Below are 24,912 nucleotides of genomic sequence, written 5' to 3' on the forward strand. Positions count from 1 at the left end.
TCGCCATCAGACTTATCTTCACTTAATTAAATGGAGGTGGTTTACTGAAAAATTTTTCATACAAAGAATGCAACCCATACTGGCTCTGGCAAGAGAATCTTCATCTAATCGAACAAACTGGGAAGTAGAGTTTTTTAATTTGTTCAAGAGCTGAGGTTTGTGAAGGGGAGAGTTTTCAGTGGAACGAGCATCATTAGAAGCAATCTGCGCCCATTTCTGAGAAGTGGGAGGTTTGGGAGTGGGAGGAGGAGCGTTTCCCCTGCTTGCCATAGCAAGGGGAGAGGAGAGAGAGAGATGTGAAAACAGAAGGGAAAACTCATAGGAAGGAGGAGCTCAGCCTAGATTGCAAAGTTAATGTCACACATGTAAAGTATAGTGGTTTATGCATTTCATTAACTCTTCATTGTATGCCAGCTTTCTCTTGATCTCTGGCATTAGTGTTTTAGTTATCCTTGTCGTGCTACTGTTTTGCCTTTGTCTAAGTTTTTACCTAACAAATCTAATGTAATAAATCCTTGTCATTCATGTTATCAAGGGGAAAGCACTCGTCTTTATCTTTTTCTTTAATCTCCCGTGTCTCTACACAACCTTTAGAAATCATTCATTGCGATATTTGGGGACTAGCGCTTTCCTTCTTACATTCTAGCTCATGATATTACCTCCTTTTCATTGACGACGAATTTAGGGAAAATTTCATTAATTACCTTGTGATTCGCCTCTTTATAAATTCGGGTTTTGTGGTTTGAGTTTTTAACTTTAATCTAAACTGTTTACAAAAAGTACCAAAATGCTTAACCCCATTAATACTTGTTGATATGCCATAAAAAATATATTTGAATCTATCTTGTTGCCCTTATTTACATTACTAAAATATATACTATTTAAAAACCATTTAATTCTATTTACATAGTATACAAAAACCATTGAAATCATAATTGGAGATTTATGAGTTTTAAATAGTATATGTTTTGGTAATATAATAAATGTAAAAAATTATATTCAAGTCTATTTTTATGCTATGCCAATAAGTATTAATGGAATTAAGCATTTTGGCACTTTTTTTATAAGCAATTTGAACTATAGGGTATGAAAATGTCAAAACTCAAACCACAAACCCCGAATTTAAAGAAGTAAACCACATGTAGTTAAGAGAAATTTTCCATAGAATTTAAGGTTAGTTCATTGTTCATGAGGTTTAAAGTGCATAATACTAATAGAAATGGTTTTGATTATTTCAATGAGGCGTCAAGGAGGATATAAAATATATTATCGTATAAATAAATTTATTCTATATATATATTTATTTATTTAAATATTTTTTTTGAATTTTTAAATTGTAAATGTTCCCATAGTATTATTTATAAACAGTTTTTTTTCCTCATTTTCCGTTAGATATTATATGTATATGGTGTTATAATGTCGATGATTAAATTATTTTGTTTGTATTTTAAATTGTTTATCAATGTGCAATTGAAAAACCTCCAATTCAAAGTGAAGGAATTTAACCAATATAGTATTAACTCATAAGTTCATAACCATAACCATCCACATTGCATAAATTAACTTCAATAAATATTATTATTAATTATAACAAAACAATTTGTCTACTTGACATATAAAAATAATATTCATTTACGTCACTCACCAATAGGATTCGTTATTGTGAAAACGGTCAAAAGGCATTGGTATGCAATAATTGTCATATATATACATACATATTTAGTCACACCATCCACCAATATGATTTGTTTACTCTGAAAAGGACCACAAGGTCATCCCTATCATTTTGCATCCAATCCAAAATTCTGTCCGATTCAAACCCACTTACCTATAATTAATCTATGATTTAAAAATTTAATCAAAATTACTATTGTACCCCTATTTTATCCACCAACCATCTCTTGTGCAGATGAGCTCACTAGGTCCACAGTGAGCTTAACCCAATCTTTGACTTCATAATTAATGCCAATAAGATAATTGGGGCTCCAACAAAGCTAGCTAAGACAAGCCCAGGCTCATAGGGCCTTAGTGAGGGCACCATGGTTAGGATAAACTCATCTGAAACTTGAGCCAACAAAGACATCGATGCCATGGTGAGCTCTGTCCAACCCTGGTTAGTTTATTTTCTTTTATCACAAACCCCTAGAAGTTGTAGGAGTTGTGATGAACTTGAGTAGACCCAAGGGTAAAGTTGTCCTCACCACGGATTGCCAAGACCAAAGGAGCTTGCCTGAGTTGGATAAATTTGCTCCAACTTGTAGGAGTCTCTACATCCCCTGTGTAATCACTAGGATGGTTGAAGAGATTAAAAAAAAAAATTAAATACATAAATAAAAAGGGTAAAAAAGTAAAATCCTACATATAATGATTTAGTGAATATATATTTTCAGGCCATCTTAAAAATATGAAGAACCTATATGTCATCAGCCGCCCTTGGCTATTTTAGAAGTCCCACATGCATGTTGTACATCAAATTGTGATTATGTTCATCATACATATATGCAAGTTGGCTGTTGTCCAGTCAACTCAATATTTTCATACTAAAAAACTGCAGATAAAATATGTAAATAAATAATAATTAAATTAAAAAAAAGAGAGACAAAAACAAGATACTTCATTAAATATTAATAGTTCATTTCTTGAGCTGTTTATGCCATTTACACAAGCCAAGCACCTGATCACTTGATGAAAACTAGAGATCATAAAGAGAGAGAATGGAAAGAGATATGACCGCTAGTGCTCCACTATTCCAAACACATGGAACTCAGGGAAGGACACTCTACAAGCTCTATGCAAGCTTTATCCTCACCTGCATCCTATCCATATTGTTCTATAGACTCACTCACATCCCTTTAGAACATTATAGTTTGACATTTGCATGGATTTCACTGTTTGCATCCGAACTATGGTTTTCTTTCTATTGGATCCTAACTCAAACTGTTCGTTGGAATCCAATTTATCATCAAACCTTCAAACAAAGGCTCTTGCAAAGGTACATATATACTCAATAAAAACTTGTGTTCTTATATATATATATATATATATATATATATATATATATTATTGTTGAAAAAAATGTTTTACCAACTCTTCTTTTATCGATGGGTAGATATGGGAATGAACTTCCTGGAGTAGATGTATTTGTTTGCACTGCCGATCCGGTTGCCGAGCCGCCGGCTTTAGTGATGTCAACAGTGTTATCGATGATGGCTTATGATTATCCAAAAGAGAAATTGAGTATCTTTCAGATGATGCTGGTTCAGAGCTTACATTTTATGCTCTATGTGAAGCATGCAAGTTTGCAAAGCATTGGATTCCATTTTGCAACAAGTTTGATGTTGAGCCAAGGTCACCAAATGCATTTTTCTACAAGTCCTGTCATTCTTCTTCTAGTTTGCCTATCACTGATCAGGAGTGGTCTAAAATGAAGGTGATCTACTTTGGCTTTTTGTTTATACTATATTGTTTTTTGTAAATGGTATATATAATTTAATTCGCTTTTTATTCCGTTTAATCTAGCTAGTATATATTTAAAGTTGCATGCATTTAAGTCTTTGGACATAATTATATTGCTCGAATTCGGCTTTTTAGAAATTGATATTAATTCAAATTATTTATCAAGCCAGGTGCTGATTTTAATTGGTTTAAATAGAAAATTAGTGTTAGTTTTTAAAGCTATATATACATGCAATATGTCATCTCCTTAAGTGCTCAAAATATTCTAGATGAAAAATAAGAGAGAAGACAAGTGGGGATTAAAGTTTTATTGAGAAATGACCGTCCAGAGAGTTGGACACTGATCCAAAGACCTTTGAATCATCTGTAGTATTTTTTAAATCTATGTGCCCTACTAATGACATGGTTGTAAAGTACTAAGAAAGATGAGCCTCCTGCGAAGCCTCTGGGGCGCGACCGGTGACGGCGGTGGAGGGGGTGACAAGGATCCGTCGCTTCCACAGAGTGCATCTTCTTCTGGAGGCCCTTTGTGTCCACAGGTGGGGATGTCTTACGCTCAAGCTGCGAGTTCTTCCTTGTCGGGAGAGCTTCCTTTGAAGAAGCAAATGGTGCGCAAGGGTTCGCCTTCCGATCATCTGAAGCTCACAGGGACCAAATGACCGCGTTCGCCGAAAAGAGCGTCATGCGGGCGATGTTTCAGTAGTTCTCACAAGACGGCGGAGTGCTGTCACCAGATCGTGTGCTTGAGATGTGCGTGCGTCGGTCATATGGCTGCTCGTTGTCCGGTGGTGCCGAAGCGGAGCCCTCTTAGGAAGAAGATGCATGTTCATTCTAAAAGAACTGGCCAACTTGGGGGTTCGTCGGATTTCTCAATGGATACGGTCAAGGATCCCTATAGTGTTGACGCTAAGGTGCAGAAGATCAACCGGGCTTCACTCTCGATCCCGTTATCCCCTGAGTCATCGGACCTGCGAGAGGAATTGGCCAAGGTGGCGGTGCTATCGCTTGAGGAGGGTTTCGTTAACTAGTCTAACTTGTTGGTTGTCGTCCCTTCCATCATTAACTGTTCGTTGGTTGGCCCCATTACCCCTCTCAACGACTGCAACTTTTTACTGCCAATGGAGAGCAGGGACGAGGTCAAGGAGCTGTGTAAGTTGGGGACCTTCAAGGTAATGACCAAAGATGGGAAGTGTGTGTTGAAACTCGCCCCCTGGTCGGCTGAGTTGGGGGCCGTCGGCAGGGCTTCGGGCGTAGGGGGTTGGATTTTAATCTGGAATTTACCGCTGCACGCTTGGTGTTGGAGCATCATCGCTGAAGTTATTCGTCCGGTTGGAGAGCTTGTCGCGTTATCACAGGCGGAGATCCCTCACAAGCAGTTCGTCTCGGCATTGGTACGTCGTCGCGCTGGAGTTACGCTGCCAATGGCGTTGGATTTCAACATGGGGATGAGAAAGTATGTGATTTTGTTCACTGAGGATCGTGGGTTATTTTTGGTGTACCGTTGGGAGTTGGGCAAGTTTGTCTTTGCGCCCAGTTTGAATGAAGCGCAGGGTGCTCGACTCTTGGCGAGTGGTGGAATGGAGATAGGGAAAGGGAGGTGTCTGATCGCTGGTGCTGCGACCTGCGACATCAACAGTGGGATGGTGGAGCTTAGCTCTCACCCGGGCAATAGGAGTGCTTCAGAGGTGCCGGAGAATTCCACGGCGATGGACATTTCTCTTGGGGTTTCTACTGGTTCTCGGACGAAGGAGGCATCGGTGGTGGTCGAGCCCCGCTCCCACGGTGGCGCCGATGCTTGCCTCCCTCGTGAGCAAGCGACAGAACGATGATCCATACGGTTGCCCTCGGATCATGGAAGGACTGATGGTCGTTCGTTGGCTCGGTCTCCCGAGCGACGCTCTGATGGGGTGGTTGGTGAGAAGGGTCAGTGTACGGGGGTGCGACGTGTCGAGCAATGGCGTATTCGTACGAGGAATTCGCTGGACCAAGATAAGCATGGGACAGGTGGCATTCGGGGACAGGTCGATGTTGGAGGGGAGCAGGTTAAGGTGGTGAAGGAACAGGTTAAGGTGGGTAAAGATAAAGCTAAGATGGCTGTGCAGGAGGGGAAAAGGCTGCTGGCACACGTTAAGGGCATGCATGGTGTTCCTGCGGGTGCAATGCATGAGGTTGCGCTGGGACACGTTAAGCGTGTTAGTGCTAGGTTAGTTTATGATGATCCGGTTGCACATGAAGTTGGGCTTAATTCCAATTTGGGCCCTCAAGATAAAGCTGATGGTAATCCAGATTTCGGGGACCCACTATTGTTGTGTGATGTGGATTTTCAACCGGGTCATCCTCTCTCTCTTGAGAAAGTGGTGAACTGTAGCGATCATGGGCCGACTGAGGAGGGTGCTATTGAGTTGGACCGTTCTATTGGGCCTGATGGAGTGTTGGACCAGGTTATTGGGCCGGACGGAGGTTTAGTTAAGGCACATGGGACAGAAGTTGGCATTGGGCCTCTTGGTTATGTTGGGTCAAAAGGGGAGTTTGGATCTATTGGTGGACCTGGGCTAGAGGTGGGGACTAGTATTACCCATTTTGAGGAGGTGCTGGGTGCCCCTACTTTAACATCTAAGATCAATTTCAAAGACGTGTCGTCCATCCCCACTATGGTGCCTCCAACTGGTTTCATTTGGTAGTTCATGGCTAGTACTTGGGTGCTGGTTCCAGATCAGCTGCCTCCAGCTATTGAGGATATCATAGGGGAGGGTTTGAAAGATGAGGCAGAGAAGTCTTCTAATCGGTCTGCTGTAGATGCGTCCCCTGAGCTGGGCACCGAATCGGATGACTCGGTGTCAGAATTTGATATTAAACTCTGGAAGTTGTTACCAGGGTTACATAATAATGATGATGTTTCTGTAACTGGGCAACATGTGGGGACTAGGAAAAGTGAACGATAGAAAAAACCGTCTTCACGGTTTAATGAGGAGGCAGGGTTCATTGCGGAGCCACCGAAATCTACTAAGAAAAAAGGAGCGGGAGGCGGTGGTGACACAGGTATGTGTGCCAAACCGTTATTGATTTCAGATTGGTCTAACGTTCAAATTGCAAATTACTGTGATGCTTGTGATATTTCCTTTGTTGATTCTATGAATGAATGCATTGATAACATTCGCATGTTAGAGATGTCCCGCGTTCCCTCCTGTAATAGAGCAGTGTCGACCTCCTTGGAGGGTCGAGGTAATTAATGGTTGTCCATGAACTTAATCAATTGGAACGTTAGGGGGCTAGGTAGGACATCTAAACGGTTTTTAGTTAAAGACTTTCTTAGGATCCACCATGCTGAAGTGTGTTGCTTACAAGAAACAAAACTAGAAGAGTTTTCTCAGTCCATCTGGCGTGAAATTGGTGGAGGTCATCTTGATCAGTTTTCCTTCGTGCCAGCTAAGGGTTCTGCGGGTGGTCTCGCTATAGGTTGGAACAGTGCGCTGTTTAAGGGGAGCCTGGCACGGGTAGGGGAGTTCAGTATGTCGGTGGATTTCATATCTAAATCTAATAATTTTAGTTGGCGCTGTACAGTGGTGTACGGGCCTAATGAGCGTGCTCGCAAGCAGGCTTTCTGGGAGGAATTAAAAAACAATAGAGGTGCGGACGCTGGGCCGTGGGTAGTCTGTGGTGACTTTAATGCTATCTTCTCAGTTGATGATAAACCCTCTGGTAACCCTTGTTGGGATGATATTCGTTGTGCCACTTCCTTTTTGCAAGAGATGGGTTTGTTGGAACCCCCTTCTGTGGGTCATAGGTTCACCTGGACCAATGGTTAAGCGGATCCAATCTGGGTTAAGCTTGACAGATTTCTGATTAATAATGACTGGCTTGGGTGCTTCCCTAGGGTGGTACAGTCTAGTCTTCCTAGACTAGGCTCTGATCATGTGCCGATTAGGCTTGAAGTTGGGGTGCACTCTTTTAATCCAAGGCCTTTCCGGTTTGAGCTAGCTTGGACTTTAAAGGAGGGGTTTCAGGAACTGGTGCTACAGTGGTGGTATGAAATTACACCGGCAGGGTGTGGAGCGTTTATTTTCGCAAAAAAGGTTGCAGGTTTAAGGGAGCGACTTAGACATTGGGCGAAGTTCGAATTTGGGTCTATCAAACTAAAAAAACTTGCACTTTTACATGAGATTGAGGAGTTGGACCTTGTTAAAGAAGTGCGGTGTCTCTCCATGGTGGAGGCAAGGCGGGAAATTGATTTGCTAGTTGAACTTAAAGATATTCGGAAGCAAGAAGAGCTTTACTGGAAGCAGAGATCTAGGCTTCAATAGTTAAAAGAAGGGGATGAAAATACCAAGTTTTTCCATGCTGTTGCTAATGGACGTAAAAATTGAAATTTCATCCCTCACTTACACAAGGACAATGTCACCTTTGAGAACCCGAGGGACATTGGTAAAATTTTCTCTGATCACTTCAAGCTTCAGTTTGGGCATAGGTGTTCCACTAGGTTCCAGGTTGACCTTCAGAAACTGTTTGCGCACAAGGAGGTGCTGGACCTGACGGATCTGGAGAGACCCTTCACTTTAGAGGAAATTAAAAGGGCTGTGTTCGACTTGGGTGGCGATAAGGCTCTGGGACCGGATGGGCTCCTAATGCATTTCTTTAAATTGTGTTGGGATACCATTAATCCGGACCTGTTCTTGCTTTGTGAAGATTTCTATCTACAACGTGTGAACTTGGAGAAAATTAACTGGGCAAACATTGCCCTCATTCCTAAAGTTGATTCACCTGATACCCCTAATGATTATAGACCCATCAGCCTGATTAACTCTTCTATGAAGATTATCTCTAAAATGTTGGCTTCTCGCCTGAGTAAGGTCCTGAACAACTTAGTAAGTAAAGAGCAATCTGCCTTCCTCAAGGTTCGTTGCATCATGGATAACATTGCTAATGCGGAAGAGCTGCTTTTCAGTATCCATAAGAGGAGGTTGCCAGGGCATATTTTGAAAGTGGACTTCTCGAAGGCATTTGATCTTGTTGATTGGGATTTCCTCTTTGATCTCCTGAAAGCCGGGGGCTTCGGGGAGCGTTGGATAGGGTAGATTAAATGTATTCTGTTTTCTTCTAAGGCTACTATTCTGGTGAATGGTTCCCCTCATGGGCATGTGCGGTATAAAAGAGGATTAAGGCAAGGTGACCCGCTATCTCCACTGTTGTTTGTGCTCGTTACGGATGCATTATGTTCGATGTTTTATCATGCTATCAACTCTAAGGTGTTGATTGGTGTTCCTTTAGGAGATCTTGGTAGTATGTGTAATCTCCATTATGCTGATGACCTACTAATTTTGACTACGGGAGGCTTGGAGGATTTAGGGATGGTGAAACTTATCTTGTTAGTTTTTGAAGGGATGATGGGTTTAGCGACTAACTTCTCCAAAACTTGCCTTTTCTCTACTACCAAGGATGTCCTCCCCGACCAGGCTGCTGCTGATACGTTGTCGTGTGGCAGGGATGTTCTTCCGGTTACTTATCTGGGTATCCCAATCTTGGGGAGAAGGCCTAGAAGGCAAGACTGGGAGGGGTTAATCATTAAAATCAGAAGGAGATTATCCTCATGGAAAGGGCAATTTTTGTCTTTAGGTGGTCGGCTTACATTGTTGAACTCGGTCCTTTTGGCTATACCTACTTATTGGATGTCCCTCTTTAGATTGCCTTGTTGGGTTATCAAAAAGATCAATCAAATTAGAAGGGATTTTTTATGGTCGGGACTGGACATTGACCACCCTAAGTGTAGACTGGTAGGTTGGAAAACCATCTGTCGTCCTCGTGACCATGGGGGATGGGGAATCTTAGATCTATAGACTTTTAACTCTGCACTGTTGGGTAAATGGTGGTGGAAATTCATGACGGATCCATCTTGGTGTGAGGCGGATATCGTTAAATTTAATTATGGGTTGGACCGGTGGAACATGTTTCCTAAGATTTCAGGTAGGATCTCCTTCTTCTGGAAAAGGGTTGTGAGCTGCCTACCGGCATTAAGAGGCTGTATTATCCAAGGTGTTAACTCAGGAACGGAGACGCTCTTTTGGAAAGATCGGTGGGTTAACGAGCAAGCTCCTATGTACATCTGGCCTGAGGAGTTCAGAAGGTCTCGATTCCCTGACGGCACAGTTTGTGAATTGCTCTCTCTTTTAGATGAGTCTCCGTTCATTATGAACTATGATATTACAGTAATCCGCGCCCGGCTGTGGGGGTCCCTAAGGGCCTTGGGGGATAATAAATGGTGGCGGTTGACTGGAAATGGACTTTTCTCGGTCAAATCTTTTTACAACTTCCTTATCGACGGGGGATTACGATGTCCGGTGGCGGGGTTCTTTTGGCGTAACTTTTGTCCGAAAAAAGTCACAATTTTCAACTGGTTAGCTTGGAATAATAACATCCTCACTCTCGAGAACCTCGCTAAGAGAGGTTGCAATCGTCTACCTACTGCTACCTGTGTGCATTGTCATGCGGAGGTTGAGTCGGTGGACCACCTGTTCTTGCAGTGTTCTTTTGCCAGACAGGTGTGGGGTTATTTTGTCCATCTGCTTAAATTGCCGGATCTACCATTGTCCATGACCTCAGTTTGGGGTAATTGGAGGTCGCTTGTTCGACCTGCTTATAGGATCTTGGGAGATTTAGTGGTGAAAGCGATTGTTTGGAATATTTGGCTGTCTAGGAATGATTGCATCTTTAATGCGCATTATTTGTCTGCTCATGCTCTCATTATTAAAATTGCTCATTTGCTGTTGTCTTGGTTCTCTTCAGTTGGAGAGGGATCCAGAGTCAAATTGGAAGATTCCATTTCTACTATTCGCCGGAGCCTTGACTTTTTAGGTCCGTGTGTTGAGGAGTCAGAAGGTGTTCTTCCTTTTGGTGGGTCTCAGGAGCAGTGCATGGGCTAGTTACAGGATGTCTCTGGGGTGGTTGGGCGGCTTTGTGGTGCAGCTGTTCGGTTGTTTTTGCTTTCTGTTTCCCCTGTTTTACCACTTCTTGTGGACTGCTGTTGTTGTTTGGTTTGTGTCTCTCCTCGGAGGGTTTGGTTAGTCTGGTGTAGTTTGTTCATTTTATTTAATGGTAGTGGTTTATCCACCTTTTCAAAAACTAATGACATGGATGCACGCACATATATATATATATATATATATATATATATATATATATATATATATTAGTACATAAATAATTATTTGGTTTGCATGATTTTTATAAACTTGGTTTTTTATAATATTAATTTAAGTAGCTGATAACATTTGGGTAGATAAATATCTCAAAATATTAGTGCCGGTTATTTTTCTAAATGGGAAGAAGTATGAGGAGTGAAATGGAAACAGTTTGCTTGTATATACATGCACATATATACATACATACAAGCACACGTATATATATAACAAGATTTATACAATATATACATATATATATATATATATATATACATACACATATTCTATAAAACTAACAAATACCTTTTCCAAAAACCTTAAAAATGTAAGTTGGATTAATGAGAAAATTACAATTGAGTTATATTAGGAAATTTATGCGTCGTTATTTTATATACGTGTTATCTAACTAACTGAAGAAGAATTTTTTTAATTATAGGACATGTATGAAAAGATGATCAACAGGATTAAAAAAAAAAAACCTTAAAAGTGTAAGTTGGATTAATGAAAAAATTACAATTGAGCTATATTAGGAAATTTATGCATTGTTACTTTATATACGTGTTATCTAACTAACTCAAGAAGAATTTTTCTAATTATAGGACATGTATGAAAAGATGATCAATAGGATTGATTTTGTTGTTACACAAGGCAATGTTCCTCAAGAACTCAAAAAACATCAAGGATTTTCCAAATGGTCTTCAAATATGACTTCAAGCAACCATGATGCCATAATTCAGGTATTTTTTTAATTTCTTATATACCATAATTTTTTTTATCAGATACCATACATGAATCAAAATTTTTGAAGAGCTTGCTATTTTTATTTAATTTTATTTTTTACAGATTTTAGTTGATGGAAATGTTGAAAATTCAGTTGATATTGAGAAAATTTTGTTGCCAAGGGTAATTTATATGGCAAGGGAGAAGAGAACTCAACATCATCATAACTTCAAAGCAGGCTCTATGAATGCTTTGGTAATTTTTATTTTTATTTTTAGATTATTTTATTTAACTAAACAAAATTTTAGATAATTTTTTCATTTAATTGATATTAATGAATGAATGATTGTTTTTGTAATCTTTACTATATTTCTGGCTAATTTGTTAGCACTATCACCAATTTTTTTTTTTTTCTCTATAGTTAATGTTATTCAATCTCCATGGTTATTGGCATCATTGTTATTGCCTTTGCATCTTATGACTACATTTTCCTTACTCCATGTATCAATTATTCTTCATCAATTTTAATATTTTTACACATTTTAATTTTTAACATAATTCTTCATGAGTTATGGAAACGTAGAAGTATTTTTTTTTTTTTTATGCAAATATATATTGACTCTTACAATTCTTATTTTGGTTTATAGTTAAGGGTGTCATCAAAGATAAGCAATGGCCCAATAATACTGAATGTGGACTGTGACATGTACTCAAACAATTCACAATCAATTAAAGATGCACTCTGCTTTTTTCTTGATGAAGAGAAGGGACATGAAATTGGCTTTGTCCAATATCCTCAATATTTTGACAACATCAGTAAGAATGATTTGTATGATAACTCACTCAATGTCATCAACAAGGTGAGGATGTTTTCATTTGAAATTAATTAACATGAATATAATCAAAAGTCTCAATTAATGTTGTACATGCTCTTGTGTTTTGTAATTAGATTGATCACCTTGGATTGGAAAGTTGGGGAGGGACACCATATATTGGAACAGGGTGTTTCCATAGAAGAGAAGCTCTTCAAGGGAGGAAATATAGCAAAGATTACATTGAAGATTGGAAGAAAGGAATTGATAGAACAAGTGTGGAAAATGCTAGGGTTTTGGAAGAGAAAGTAAAACATTTTGCTAGTTGCACCTTTGAGCACAACACTCTGTGGGGCAAAGAGGTACCCCTCATCACCCCTATTCTATTATGTTCCCTTCTAATATTATTCTCAAAGTTAAAGTGTATTTTTGGTATTTAAAATTTGTTAATTTTTTGTATCATACATTTTTTTGTATTTTCTATTAGAGGTAAAAAGTAGGGAAAAAAATAAATAAACCACACACAAATATATTGATAAAAGAATAATTACTTATTGGGGAAAACTTTTCATTCTCCAATGGGTTGGTGAAAACACACTACTATATACTCACACTAGAGCCTGCAAATTATCACTTATATTATGTTTTATATAAAATCTTAGACCATTTAAGTGAGCTAAGACTCAAATTGACTCATATTTATCAAACTTATAATAGACAACTATACTCAAACTATAATCCTATTTTAATTCAAATTAATTATTAACTAACTAGAATCATAGTTGATTGTGCTTCCAATAACTTCCCTTAAACCAAGCTCATCAAATGTTGATACTCAAGCTACATCCGTTCTCTTTGAGAATACTTTAATATCATCAAGTGCTCTAACCTCTCTTGCTTTCTTCATGTCAAACTACATCTTCCGTTTATCTTTAACTAGTGTTCACTTCTAAGTTTCTATTTTGTAACATCACTTTTCAGTGAGCCAAAATATATTGTGTCTTGAATTGTTTAATTCTTGTTTCTAAAAATCATCATAACCAATATTACCAAAGATTACTATATATATATTCCAAGTTGCTTAATTCTATTGCCTTTTTTTTTTTTTTGTAATATAAATTCTTTGCATAATTAAAAGAAGTGGAAATTGCCAAAATAACCCCCTAAGTTTCTAATATTTCCAAAAACACCCCATTAATTTGGGAATCCCTAAAAACCCCTTCCTTTTAAATACAATGAATTTGAAACCCCTCAAGCATTTAATGGAGTTAGTTTTAAATTTTTTGGACGAAATTATCCCTTGCATGGGAAGTTGTGACAAGTGAGACGTGGTTTGACCATAACGCCTTTTGCTGCAATAATTTTCTCTTTAAGAGGAATCCGTTTTTTTCTTGGTTAATCCCCAGAGAACACCATTATTGGTGTTGGTTTCTTTTTTCTCTTTTCATCTCTTCATCTCTTCAGCTTTTCCTTTTTCAAAGTTGTCGTTACCTGGACATCTTCTGTAGGATAGGACCACTGCCTCGAAGAAGAACTCCCACTCAACTCTTTGACATTTCATTAGTTTGCGCTCCAAGGTATTGAGACGAGGTGGATGCCGTTGAAGATGTTGTGCAGTTTCCTTTTGTTTTGATATTCTGTAGGTTTCTTTTTAGTTTGATTTCTAAAGTATTCTATTAGAAAGAGAATTTTTTCGGTTTCATGGTGTGATTATTGGATGATCTTGTAGTTTGTAGGAAGATTTTTCGGCAAGAGTTTTGATTGTTTTTCATTTTCGTTTGTGTACATAATCAAAAGCGATAATATTGTGTTGAAGGAGATTTTTTGATTGTTTTACAATTTCATTGTGATGTCCGACTCGATCCACATTTGTCTAGGACGACCAGGTTTAATTTTAAATGTAAATATTGTTATTTCTGTTTAACTATCGATTGTTCTATTTAAGTTTCAAAGTTTATGTTTAAATATCAATGTTTCTGTTTAACTACGACAATTTCTATTTAAATTTCATCTTTTCTTTTTAAATTTGCGTTTGTTTATGAAAACGATTTTCATAAATAACGAGCAAAATGTACAATAATATGTGATAGTTTGTGGCAAACATATGTAACGAATATAAGTTATCATTTATGCTTAGTTGACGATAGTTTCTTTGCAAGATCTACGATTGTGTCCGCACTCGTGGTAGTGAAATGAGTTTTTTAAATGATTAGCGCCTTCAAAACGTTGTCCGACATTCAATGACAAAACTTCAAAATGATCTAACGAGTAAAGAAGACCTACTAAATCGTCAGGGTGGCCTTGAGGTGGGACGGATACGCTCGTAGAATCCGAATACCTATTAAAATCATTTCTGTTTAAACTGAAACTGGATATATTTAAACAGAGACATAACATTTTAAACAGAGACTTGATAAATTTAAACGGAAACATTTAAGCTTAAACAAAAAACTGTATAATTTTAAACGGAAACAAAGACATGACAATAATAGTTGAGAAAAAACATAAGTTTTAAGCAGAAACTGGGATAATTAATCAATAATTAACTTATACAACTATGTTTATGTTTAAATATCATTGTTTCATTTTAAATTTGGGTTTGTTTATGAAAACGATTTTCATAAATAACGAGCAAAATGTACAATAATATGTGATAGTTTGTGGCAAACATATGTAACGAATATAAGTTATCATTTATGCTTAGTTGACGATAGTTTCTTTGCAAGATCTACGATTGTGTCCGCACTCGTGGTAGTGAAATGAGTTTTTTAAATGATTAGCGCCTACATAACATTGTCCGACATTCAATGACAAAACTTCAAAATGATCTAACGAGTAAAGAAGACCTACTAAATCGTCAGGGTGGCCTTGAGGTGGGACGGATACGCTCGTAGAATCCGAATACCTATTAAAATCATTTCTGTTTAAACTGAAACTGGATATATTTAAACAGAGACATAACATTTTAAACAGAGACTTGATAAATTTAAACGGAAACATTTAAGCTTAAACAAAAAGCGTATAATTTTTAAAGCGGAAACAAGGACATGACAATAATAGTTGAGAAAAAAACATAAGTTTTTAAGCGAAACCGGGATAATTAATCAATAATTAACTTATACAACTATGTTTATGTTTAAATATCATTGTTTCATTTTAAATTTGGGTTTGTTTATGAAAAGCGATTTTTCATAAATAACGAGCAAAATGTACAATAATATCGCGATAGTTTGTGGCAAACATATGTAACGAATATAAGTTATCATTTATGCTTAGTTGGCGATAGTTCTTTGCAAGATCTACGATTGTGACCGCACTCGTGGTAGTGAAGTGAGTTTTTTAAATGGTTAGCGCCTACATAACATTGTCCGACATGCAATGACAAAACTTCAAAATGATCTAACGAGTAAGGAAGGCCTACTAAATCGTCAGGGTGCCCTTGAGGGTGGACGGATATGCTCGTAGAATCCGAATACCTACTAAAATCATTTTCATGTTTAAAGCTGAAAGCCCGAATATATTTAAAGCAGAGACATAACATTTTTAAAGCAGAGACTTGATAAATTTAAAGCGGAAACATTTAAGCTTAAACAAAAAGCGTATAATTTTAAACGGAAACAAGGACATGACAATAATAGTTGAGAAAAAAACATAAGTTTTAAGCAAAAACTGGGATAATTAATCAATAATTTACTTATACAACTATGTTTATGTTTAAATATCATTGTTTTATTTTAAATTTGGGTTTGTTTATGAAAACGATTTTCATAAATAACGAGCAAAATGTACAATAATATGTGATAGTTTGTGGCAAACATATGTAACGAATATAAGTTATCATTTATGCTTAGTTGGCGATAGTTTCTTTGCAAGATCTACGATTGTGTCCGCACTCGTGGTAGTGAAATGAGTTTTTTAAATGATTAGCGCCTTCAAAACGTTGTCCGACATGCAATGACAAAACTTCAAAATGATCTAACGAGTAAGGAAGGCCTACTAAATCGTCAGGGTGGCCTTGAGGTGGGACGGATACGCTCGTAGAATCCGAATACCTACTAAAATCATTTTTGTTTAAACTGAAACTGAATATATTTAAACAGAGACATAACATTTTAAACAGAGACTTGATAAATTTAAACGGAAACATTTAAGCTTAAACAAAAAGCGTATAATTTTTAAAGCGAAACAAGGACATGACAATAATAGTTGAGAAAAAAACATAAGTTTTAAGCAAAAAGCGGGATAATTAATCAATAATTAACTTGTACAACTATGTTTATGTTTAAATATCATTGTTTCATTTTAAATTTGGGTTTGTTTATGAAAACGATTTTCATAAATAACGAGCAAAATGTACAATAATATGCGATAGTTTGTGGCAAACAAATGTAACGAATATAAGTTATCATTTATGCTTAGTTGGCGATAGTTCTTTGCAAGATCTACGATTGTGTCCGCACTCGTGGTAGTGAAGTGAGTTTTTTAAATGGTTAGCGCCTACATAAAATTGTCCGACATGCAATGACAAAACTTCAAAATGATCTAACGAGTAAGGAAGGCCTACTAAATCGTCAGGGTGGCCTTGAGGTGGGACGGATACGCTCGTAGAATCCGAATACCTACTAAAATCATTTCTGTTTAAACTGAAACTGGATATATTTAAACAGAAACTTGATAATTTTAAACGGAAACATTTATGTTTAAACAAAAAAAGCGTATAATTTTAAAGCGGAAAGCGAGGGGACGGGACAAGGATAAAAAGTCTTCCAAAAGTTTGTTTTCGTAAAAATAAAAAAAGAAATGTAAAAAATGTTAGACATGATGTGATTGGACGTTTTTTTCCCACCATTTTTAAGGGCAATGATGGAATTTCACAACATGGACCCAATCCAAGTGACCTACAAGGGGTAAAAAGGAAGTAAAATGATAAAGGAAGGGTTGTCCGTGGTATTCATAACTTGCAGGGGTTGTTTGGGAAATTTTAAACAGTGTAGGGGGTAAATAGTAATTTACCCTTAAAAGAATTTTATTTAGCTTTTTCGTTAGTACATTTACTATTCTTATAGTAATATTTAGTTGCTCCTTAACTTCACTAAGTTCCTAATTATGTACCAAGTAAAGTTTTGTCTCATTTGTTATTGTTCTCTTTGATGAAACAGTTTTTGAATTCTTTAACTAACTTATCCACTAAAGATAATATTTTTACTATTTTACTGTTTTACTAAATAAATTCACAACAATCTTAACAGACTTAATTAAAAGGATCCTTTTTATTAATTTTACCCTCTTCTATTTCTGATGAAGATTGATGGTGTAAACTTAGTACCATATGCCTTTGTAATTTCATTTTATTAAAATTCTACCTAAATCACTTGTGATAAAAACCAGAAGAATCTTGAATGGAAGAATTAGAACAAGAAGTAGCATGTTGGACATATAAGAAAAAACATACAATTACAGATACTTTTACCTTTAAAATTACTGCGTGTTGGTGATCATTGATAGTACAATATCTATCATTAATTTGTATATAATAATCTTGATCAAATAAATGCCCCATGCTAAGAAAATTTTAGTGAAGACCATGAACATTATTTGTTAGTGATGCACTACTTGAAATCATCATTCATTGTAATGTTAATATTGTGGCTATTGCCATAATTAGAACCTTTGCATTATTTTCAAACTTCGCCCGTGATCTTATAATATCATTTAATTTCAAGAACAATTTTTTCTAGCTATATATATGATTGCTACAACCTGAATCTAGAAACAAAACAATCTATGTTATCCCCCCACTACTATATCACATATGAGCAACATCACATTCATGATTTTATCTCCACTATCAAAATTGTTAACAACCTTGGCATATTAATTTCCCCTTTCTCTTTCCTTATTTTTGCATTATAATATTTGCATTTATTTTTGCATGTACATCCATATGGAAACTTTTTTTTTTTTTTTTCACTTTTATTAATTAATTGATGTTGAATCCCCTTGACCACGTAGAGATCCTCATGCACAACAATGACCACAACCTCTAAAGGCTTAATTTTCTTTATTCTTGTATGGGCTTTCAAGACTAGTTGAGGCTCAAATGATAGTTCAATTGACTCCTCTAACCTTTCTTTTACATGGTACTCAGAAGCTTAAAGTGAACCCATAAGGTCCTCAATATTCATCATTTCAATATCTTTTGACTTTTTAATTGCAATCATTATATGATTAAATTTTTAAGTTACGAGAGTAAAAGAATCTTATCAATAATTTATGAAACTTTAATATCCTCTCTGATTTGCTTTATTTGATTTATTATTGAAGTGAATACACTGTGAGGCACTGACACTAGACACCAAATTAACATAATTTATCATGCTCAGAGTTTGGCAACTTACACAGTCTTATCATCTCATAATTAGATGCTTCAAAAATTAATATTGATGTAAAATATTATGCATTTAATAGCTTATATTGACATCTATTCTATTCTTAAGTTCACTTCAATTTACAAAAATACAAAATAATAATATGTTTCATGTCGAATGTGTTAAAAAAATTGTAAAAACAAAAATTAACCCAAAAAAAAAAACTACAAAGACCATGTTAAATATTTTGAAATTATACTTAGCAAAATGAAAAGTACATAAATGAATGATGTAAAATAAATCTCATGACATGCAGATTGGTTTAAAATATGGGTGTGCAATAGAGGATATGCTAACAGGGTTGGCCATGCACTACAATGGGTGGAAATCCAAACACATGAACCCTGAAAGAAGGGCCTTTCTTGGATTAGGTCCCACAACATTGGAGCAAACTCTAGTGCAATACAAGAGATGGGGTGAAGGCAACTTACAGATTTTCTTGTCAAAGGACAGCCCTCTTTTGTTTGGCCATCAAAAGATCAATTTTGGTGCATGCATGGGCTACTCCATCTACAACCTTTGGCCTGCTAACTCATTCCCTACTCTTAACTACCTTCTCATACCTCCTCTTTTCCTTCTCAATGGCATCCCCTTATTCCCACAAGTATGTGTCTCTATATAATCAACTCAAACTTACAAATATATATCTATATATATATGATCATCAATATCTAACTTGTTTTACATGCATTTGTATCATAATTTAGGTATCCTCTCCATGGTTCGTACCATTTATTCTTGTGTTCACTTCCAAGCATACATACAGCCTAATTGAGTCACTATATTCTGGTAATACCTTCAAAGGGTGGTGGAACGCGCAAAGGATGTGGGTATTGAAGAGAATAACCTCATTCCTTTTTGCCACAATTGACAATATCTTGAAGCTCTTTGGTGTATCTAAGTTAGTGTTCGTCATCACAACCAAGGTTAGTGATAAAGAAGCTGCAAAATGGTATGTGTTTGAGGTCCTTGAATTTTGTTCAGGATCGTTCCCTGTCAAAGTTCAGTACCCAAAAGGATACAAACACAGTGACCAGAAAGAAACAAAGTTAAAGGTGGAGAAGAAAAATGTGTTTTAGAGAATGTATTTTCTCATCCTTCTCATTGGGCTAAACCAAATCCATTTTAAAAGTTACAAAAAGTTTCTCATCATGATAGCATGGTTTCAAGACAAACAATGTTAATAAAACTTAGTACAAACAAAAGGCTTGAGCATTCATTGGCTAACAGTGGCGGTGAGGGATCTTCCTTTTTTTGCTTTTAATGCTGAGTGGTTCATTTAATGTGAGTGGAGAGGCAACCTTGCCATTTGCTTGTTGACAAGTCAACCAACCTTTTGCTTCTTCTCATTGTGTCTTTTGAATCCCTGACCAGTCAACGACTTCAACCCAGTTTCAAGCAACCTTGCAACACCCTTCCTTGCTTGAAACTTCTTCAACTCCTAACTGTGATCTCAGATGATTATGCCCCTTCACTGGCAGAGGCTTTGTGAGAATATCAGCCTTCTGATCTTCAGACCTACAATACTTTAATACAATTAAACCATCAGCAACCAAACCACGAATGAAATGAAAGCGAATGTCGATGTGTTTTGTCCTCCCATGGTGTGCGGGATTCTTTGCAGTCTCTATAGCAGACTTGTTATCACACCACACTTCAATGGCTTTATCACCCTTCATTCCACAATCATCCAGCATTCTTCTCAACCAAATTCCTTGACAAGTTGTAGCAGTGACAGCAATATATTCAGCTTCAGTTGTGCTTAGAGCTGTCACCTCTTGCTTCTTGGAACTCCATGAAATGGCCCCTGAACCAAGATCGAAAACCATTCCAGAAGTGCTGCGTCTGTCATCTATTGAACCTCCCCAATCGCTGTCACTGTAGCCACTCAGTTTCCATTCTTCAACTCTGGTATACTTTATTCCAAAGTTGGTTGTCCCTGCTATGTATCTTAACAAATACTTTGCTGCCCCGAGATGAGTTTTGCTGGGTTTGCTAACAAACCGTGAGAGTAAATTCACAGTGAAAGCAATGTCGGGACGTGTGTGTGTGTGAGATATAGCAGCCTCCCAATTAAGCTTCTGTAAACCTTTGAATCTGCATCTCCTGAACTATCATCTCTTTGAAGCTTCTCACTGCTTTTCATAGGTATATAAACCGGGTTGCAATGTTGCATCTGAAACAGCTTCAATGTTTCCTCCGCATATCTTCTTTGAGTGATGAAGATTTCATTTTGATTTTGTTTCACTTCCAGTCCTAGGAAGTAGTTTAACAATCCCAAATCTGTCATCTCAAAACAATTCTTCATCTCTTGCCTAAAAATCTCCACCATTGCTTGAGAGGAACTTAAATAAATAATGTCATCTACATAGATACTTACCAGCAGTAAGTTTCCATATCCATCACTTCGTTTATATAAGGTATGTTCATTTGCACTCCTAATGAACCCTTTACTCTGAAAATATCCATCAATTTTCGAGTACCATGCTCTAGGAGCTTGTCTTAAACCATATAGAGCTTTTTTCAACTTGAACACCTTGTTCTCTTCTCCTTCCTTTTCATAACCAGTTGGCTGTTCAACATATACTTCTTCAAGGATTTCCCCGTTCGAAATGCTCGACTTGATATCAAATTGATAAACCGGCCAACCTTGTTGAGTCAGCAATGCAAAGAAGAAAAGTCGCACAGTCTCCATTCTAGCCACTGGTGCATAGATTTCATGGAAATCAACTCCTGCTTGTTGAGTATAACCCTTCGCGACCAAGCAGGCCTTGTGTCTTTGAACTCTCCCATCTGAGAGATACTTGGTCTTGTATAACCACTTCAATTGTACTACCTTCTTGTCGTGAGGGAGCTCAGTCAATTCCCAGGTGCCATTTCTTTCAATTGCATCCATTTCCTCCTTCATAGCTTGCCTCCACGCCTCAGTCTTCACTACCTCTTCATATGTGGTTGGATCACAGACATTTAGAGCAAATGTACAGCTCTCATAAATGTCCCTCAGTAATCTCACCTTTCTCACCCTGGTGATTTCCCAACTTGATCATCACCATGGTAAGCATCATCTCCGGCCTCTCTTCACGTATTAATCGAATCGGGTACACTCGCTTTGAATTGCTCTGAAGGTGAACTGGGACTATGGTGAGTGACTTCATCTCGAACCACATTCGCCAGTGAGAGAGTCATCATAGAAAATCAATGGAGAATTCCCGATCTAGTGAACTAGAATTCCAATCCCAACCTCGCACCTTCATTAAATATTACATCTCTACTTATAACAACCTTAGATGTGATAGGATTAAGCGATCGATATGCCTTAGAATTCGAGACAATATCCAATGAACACACACCTTTCAGACTTTGTGTCTAACTTTTGCAGTTTATTTGAGGGAATTAAAGCATAAGCTATGCACCCAAAAACTCTGAGATGACTCACCTTGGGCTTTCGATTATGCCAGGCCTCATATGGTGTCATATTTCTCAGAGCACTGGTGGGTGATAAATTGATTAGATGAATCTGACGCATTCTCGCTTCACCCCCAAAAAGCGGTTTGGTAGTCTTCTCTCCTTCATCAGAGCCCTCGCCATGTTCATAATGCTTCTGTTCTTCCTCTCCGAGACACCATTCTGTTGTGGTGAATATGGAGCAGTAAGCTGCTTGATAACTCCACACTTCTTACAGAAAGAATTGAAGTCATTGCCAGTGAATTCTCCTCCTCTATCCGTGCGCAACACCTTGATCTTCACTCCCGATTGATTCTCCACCATCTGTTTGAATATCATAAAGGTTTGTAATGCTTCAGACTTTTGCTTCAAACAATAGATCCAGCACATCCTGGTATGATCATCAACAAACAACAAGTAATACTTGCTGCCACCCAGAGAGCTCGTCTTCATAGGCCCACAGATGTCAGCGTGAATCAACTGTAGAGGAGCACGAGCACCTTCCCCGATCTTAGATTGGAAGGATTTCGTCACTTGCTTCTCCATGGCACAGGTTTCACATTGATTCACCTTACCAATATTGCCAAGTCCCAACACTAATTCACGACTCTTCATACTCCTTAATGCATCAAAATTCAAGTGGCCAAGCCTGAGATGCCATAACCTCGTCGTCTCTTTCACACTCATTGCTACATTTGCCTGTCCCACATCTGAAATGTTGAGAGGATACATGTTGTTTCTTGTTCTAATTAGCCTTGCCATTATCTCACCAGTTTTATCACTGCGAATCACACACTCATTTCTTGCAAATATTACTGAGTATCCAGTGTCCGCGAGCTGACCAACACTCAAGAGATTATGCGCCAACCCCGGAACATATTGTACATCATGTAACAACTTGATCCTTCCTCCAGTTGCAGCGAGTGACACGGTTCCTCTCCCTTGTACAAGCATCTCCTTATTATCTCCCAGCTTTACATTAACCTTCTGAGTTTCATCAAGGCTAGAGAACAGCCCCCTCTCACCAGTCATGTGATTGGAACATCCACTGTCTAGCAGCCATACTGATGAGATCTTCTCTCTTTCTTTACACACAGCCATGAAGAGATTGCTTGTGTCCTTCTCCTCAATGACCATTGTAGCCTCCTTATCTGCGCTCTTGTCTCTATACCAACAATCCATCTTCATGTGGCCAAACTTCTTGCATATATGGCATTGTATGTTCCCTTTGTAGCTCCTTTGTTCTCCTTGTTGTTGTTGTTGTTGTTGTTGCTGCCGATTCTCACTTGATCGGCCTCTCCCTCTTCCTCTGAATCTCCCTCGAGAGTATCCTCTTCCACGACCTCTAAAGGCATGTTTATCCTTCTCTTTGCTTCCCATTGCTTCACTTTTGACATGAAATGCTTTCTCTTTCTTCTCGGACTGATCATCAGCTTGTCTTAGCAGCCTAGCCTCGTGAGCAAGTAAAGAGCCACTCACATCTTCCATTGTTAGCTTGGTGAGGTCCTTGGACTCCTCAATGGCAGTGACCACATGATTGAATTTGGGTCCCAAGCTTCTCAACAGCTTCCCAACAACCATAGCTTCTGAGATGGTATCTCCTAAGCTCTTCATCTGGTTTGCCACCTCTTGGACCCTTGTGATGTAGCTCTGGACTCCTTCATTTCCTTTTATCCTGAGATTTTCAAAGTCCTGTCTCAGTGTTTGAAGTTTGACAGCCACCACCTTTGGATTTCCTTGAACAACTTTCTTCAAAGCGATCCAAGCCTCATTTGCTGCGTTGGCCAAAGCAATTCGTGCAAGGATGGGCCGAGAGAGAGCTTGTTGTATGAAGAACAATGCCTTGGTGTCCTTCTTTCTGTTCTCTTTCACTTTAACTTCATCTTCCTTCTCTGAAAAACCCTTCTCCACAAGCTCCCATAGGTCTTGAGATCTAAAGAGAGTCTTCATCATAAGACACCAAAGATCATAGTCTTCTCCATCGAAGATGGGCACAGCCGGTCCTGCAACACCTCCTGGTGGATTGCTGCTGGATGCCATTGATGTTTGACAAGTACCAGCTCTGATACCACTGTTTGAGGTCCTTGAATTTTGTTCAGGATCGTTCCCTGTCAAAGTTCAGTATCCAAAAGGATACAAACACAGTGACCAGAAAGAAACAAAGTTAAAGGTGGAGAAGAAAAATGTTTTTTAGAGAATGTATTTTCTCATCCTTCTCATTGGGCTAAACCAAATCCATTTTAAAAGTTACAAAAAGTTTCTCATCATGATAGCATGGTTTCAAGACAAACAACGTTAATAAAACTTAGTACAAACAAAAGGCTTGAGCATTCATTGGCTAACAGTGGCGGTGAGGGATCTTCCTTTTTTTCCTTTTAATGCTGAGTGGTTCATTTAATGTGAGTGGAGAGGCAACCTTGCCATTTGCTTGTTGACAAGTCAACCAACCTTTTGCTTCTTCTCATTGTGTCTTTTGAATCCCTGACCAGTCAATGACTTCAACCCAGTTTCAAGCAACCTTGCAACAGTATGAACAAGAGATCATAGACTTCGGTTCAACATCATCGATGTTTGTGATCATCAGCACTATTGCATTAATTAACCTTTTTTGCTTGTTTGGTGGAGTTAAGAGAATGATGCTGAATAATGAAGGTAATATTGATGATGCATTGTTGATTCAAGTAGTGCTTTGTGGATTAGTAGTGGCAATCAATGAGCCAATCTATGAAGGGCTCTTCTTGCGTAAAGATAAGGGTCGCATACCATACTCTGTCACCTTTGTTTCATTAGGAATTGCAATGCTTGTTTGCATACTAAGCATGCATGGTTTATGTTTTGCATGATTAGAAGTTAGTAGTGTGTTATCTAGTTGTTTATTTC

The 24,912-nt window shown here is 37.8% G+C and overlaps 1 protein-coding gene across 1 annotated transcript; it reads left to right on the forward strand.

The window, feature by feature from the left end:
* Positions 1–2,671: 2,671 nt before the first annotated feature.
* Positions 2,672–24,912, forward strand: LOC120251627 (cellulose synthase-like protein E6). Its single transcript, XM_039260218.1, is given in 10 exon segments — positions 2,672–2,992; positions 3,110–3,234; positions 3,237–3,430; positions 11,228–11,365; positions 11,472–11,603; positions 11,996–12,208; positions 12,298–12,522; positions 18,845–19,192; positions 19,296–19,544; positions 24,561–24,912. Coding segments are annotated over 10 exon segments (2,217 nt in total). The 5' UTR covers positions 2,672–2,714; the 3' UTR covers positions 24,876–24,912.

The sequence above is a fragment of the Dioscorea cayenensis genome, chromosome 3, assembly GCF_009730915.1.
Source record: "Dioscorea cayenensis subsp. rotundata cultivar TDr96_F1 chromosome 3, TDr96_F1_v2_PseudoChromosome.rev07_lg8_w22 25.fasta, whole genome shotgun sequence".
Taxonomy (NCBI): Eukaryota; Viridiplantae; Streptophyta; class Magnoliopsida; order Dioscoreales; family Dioscoreaceae; genus Dioscorea; species Dioscorea cayenensis.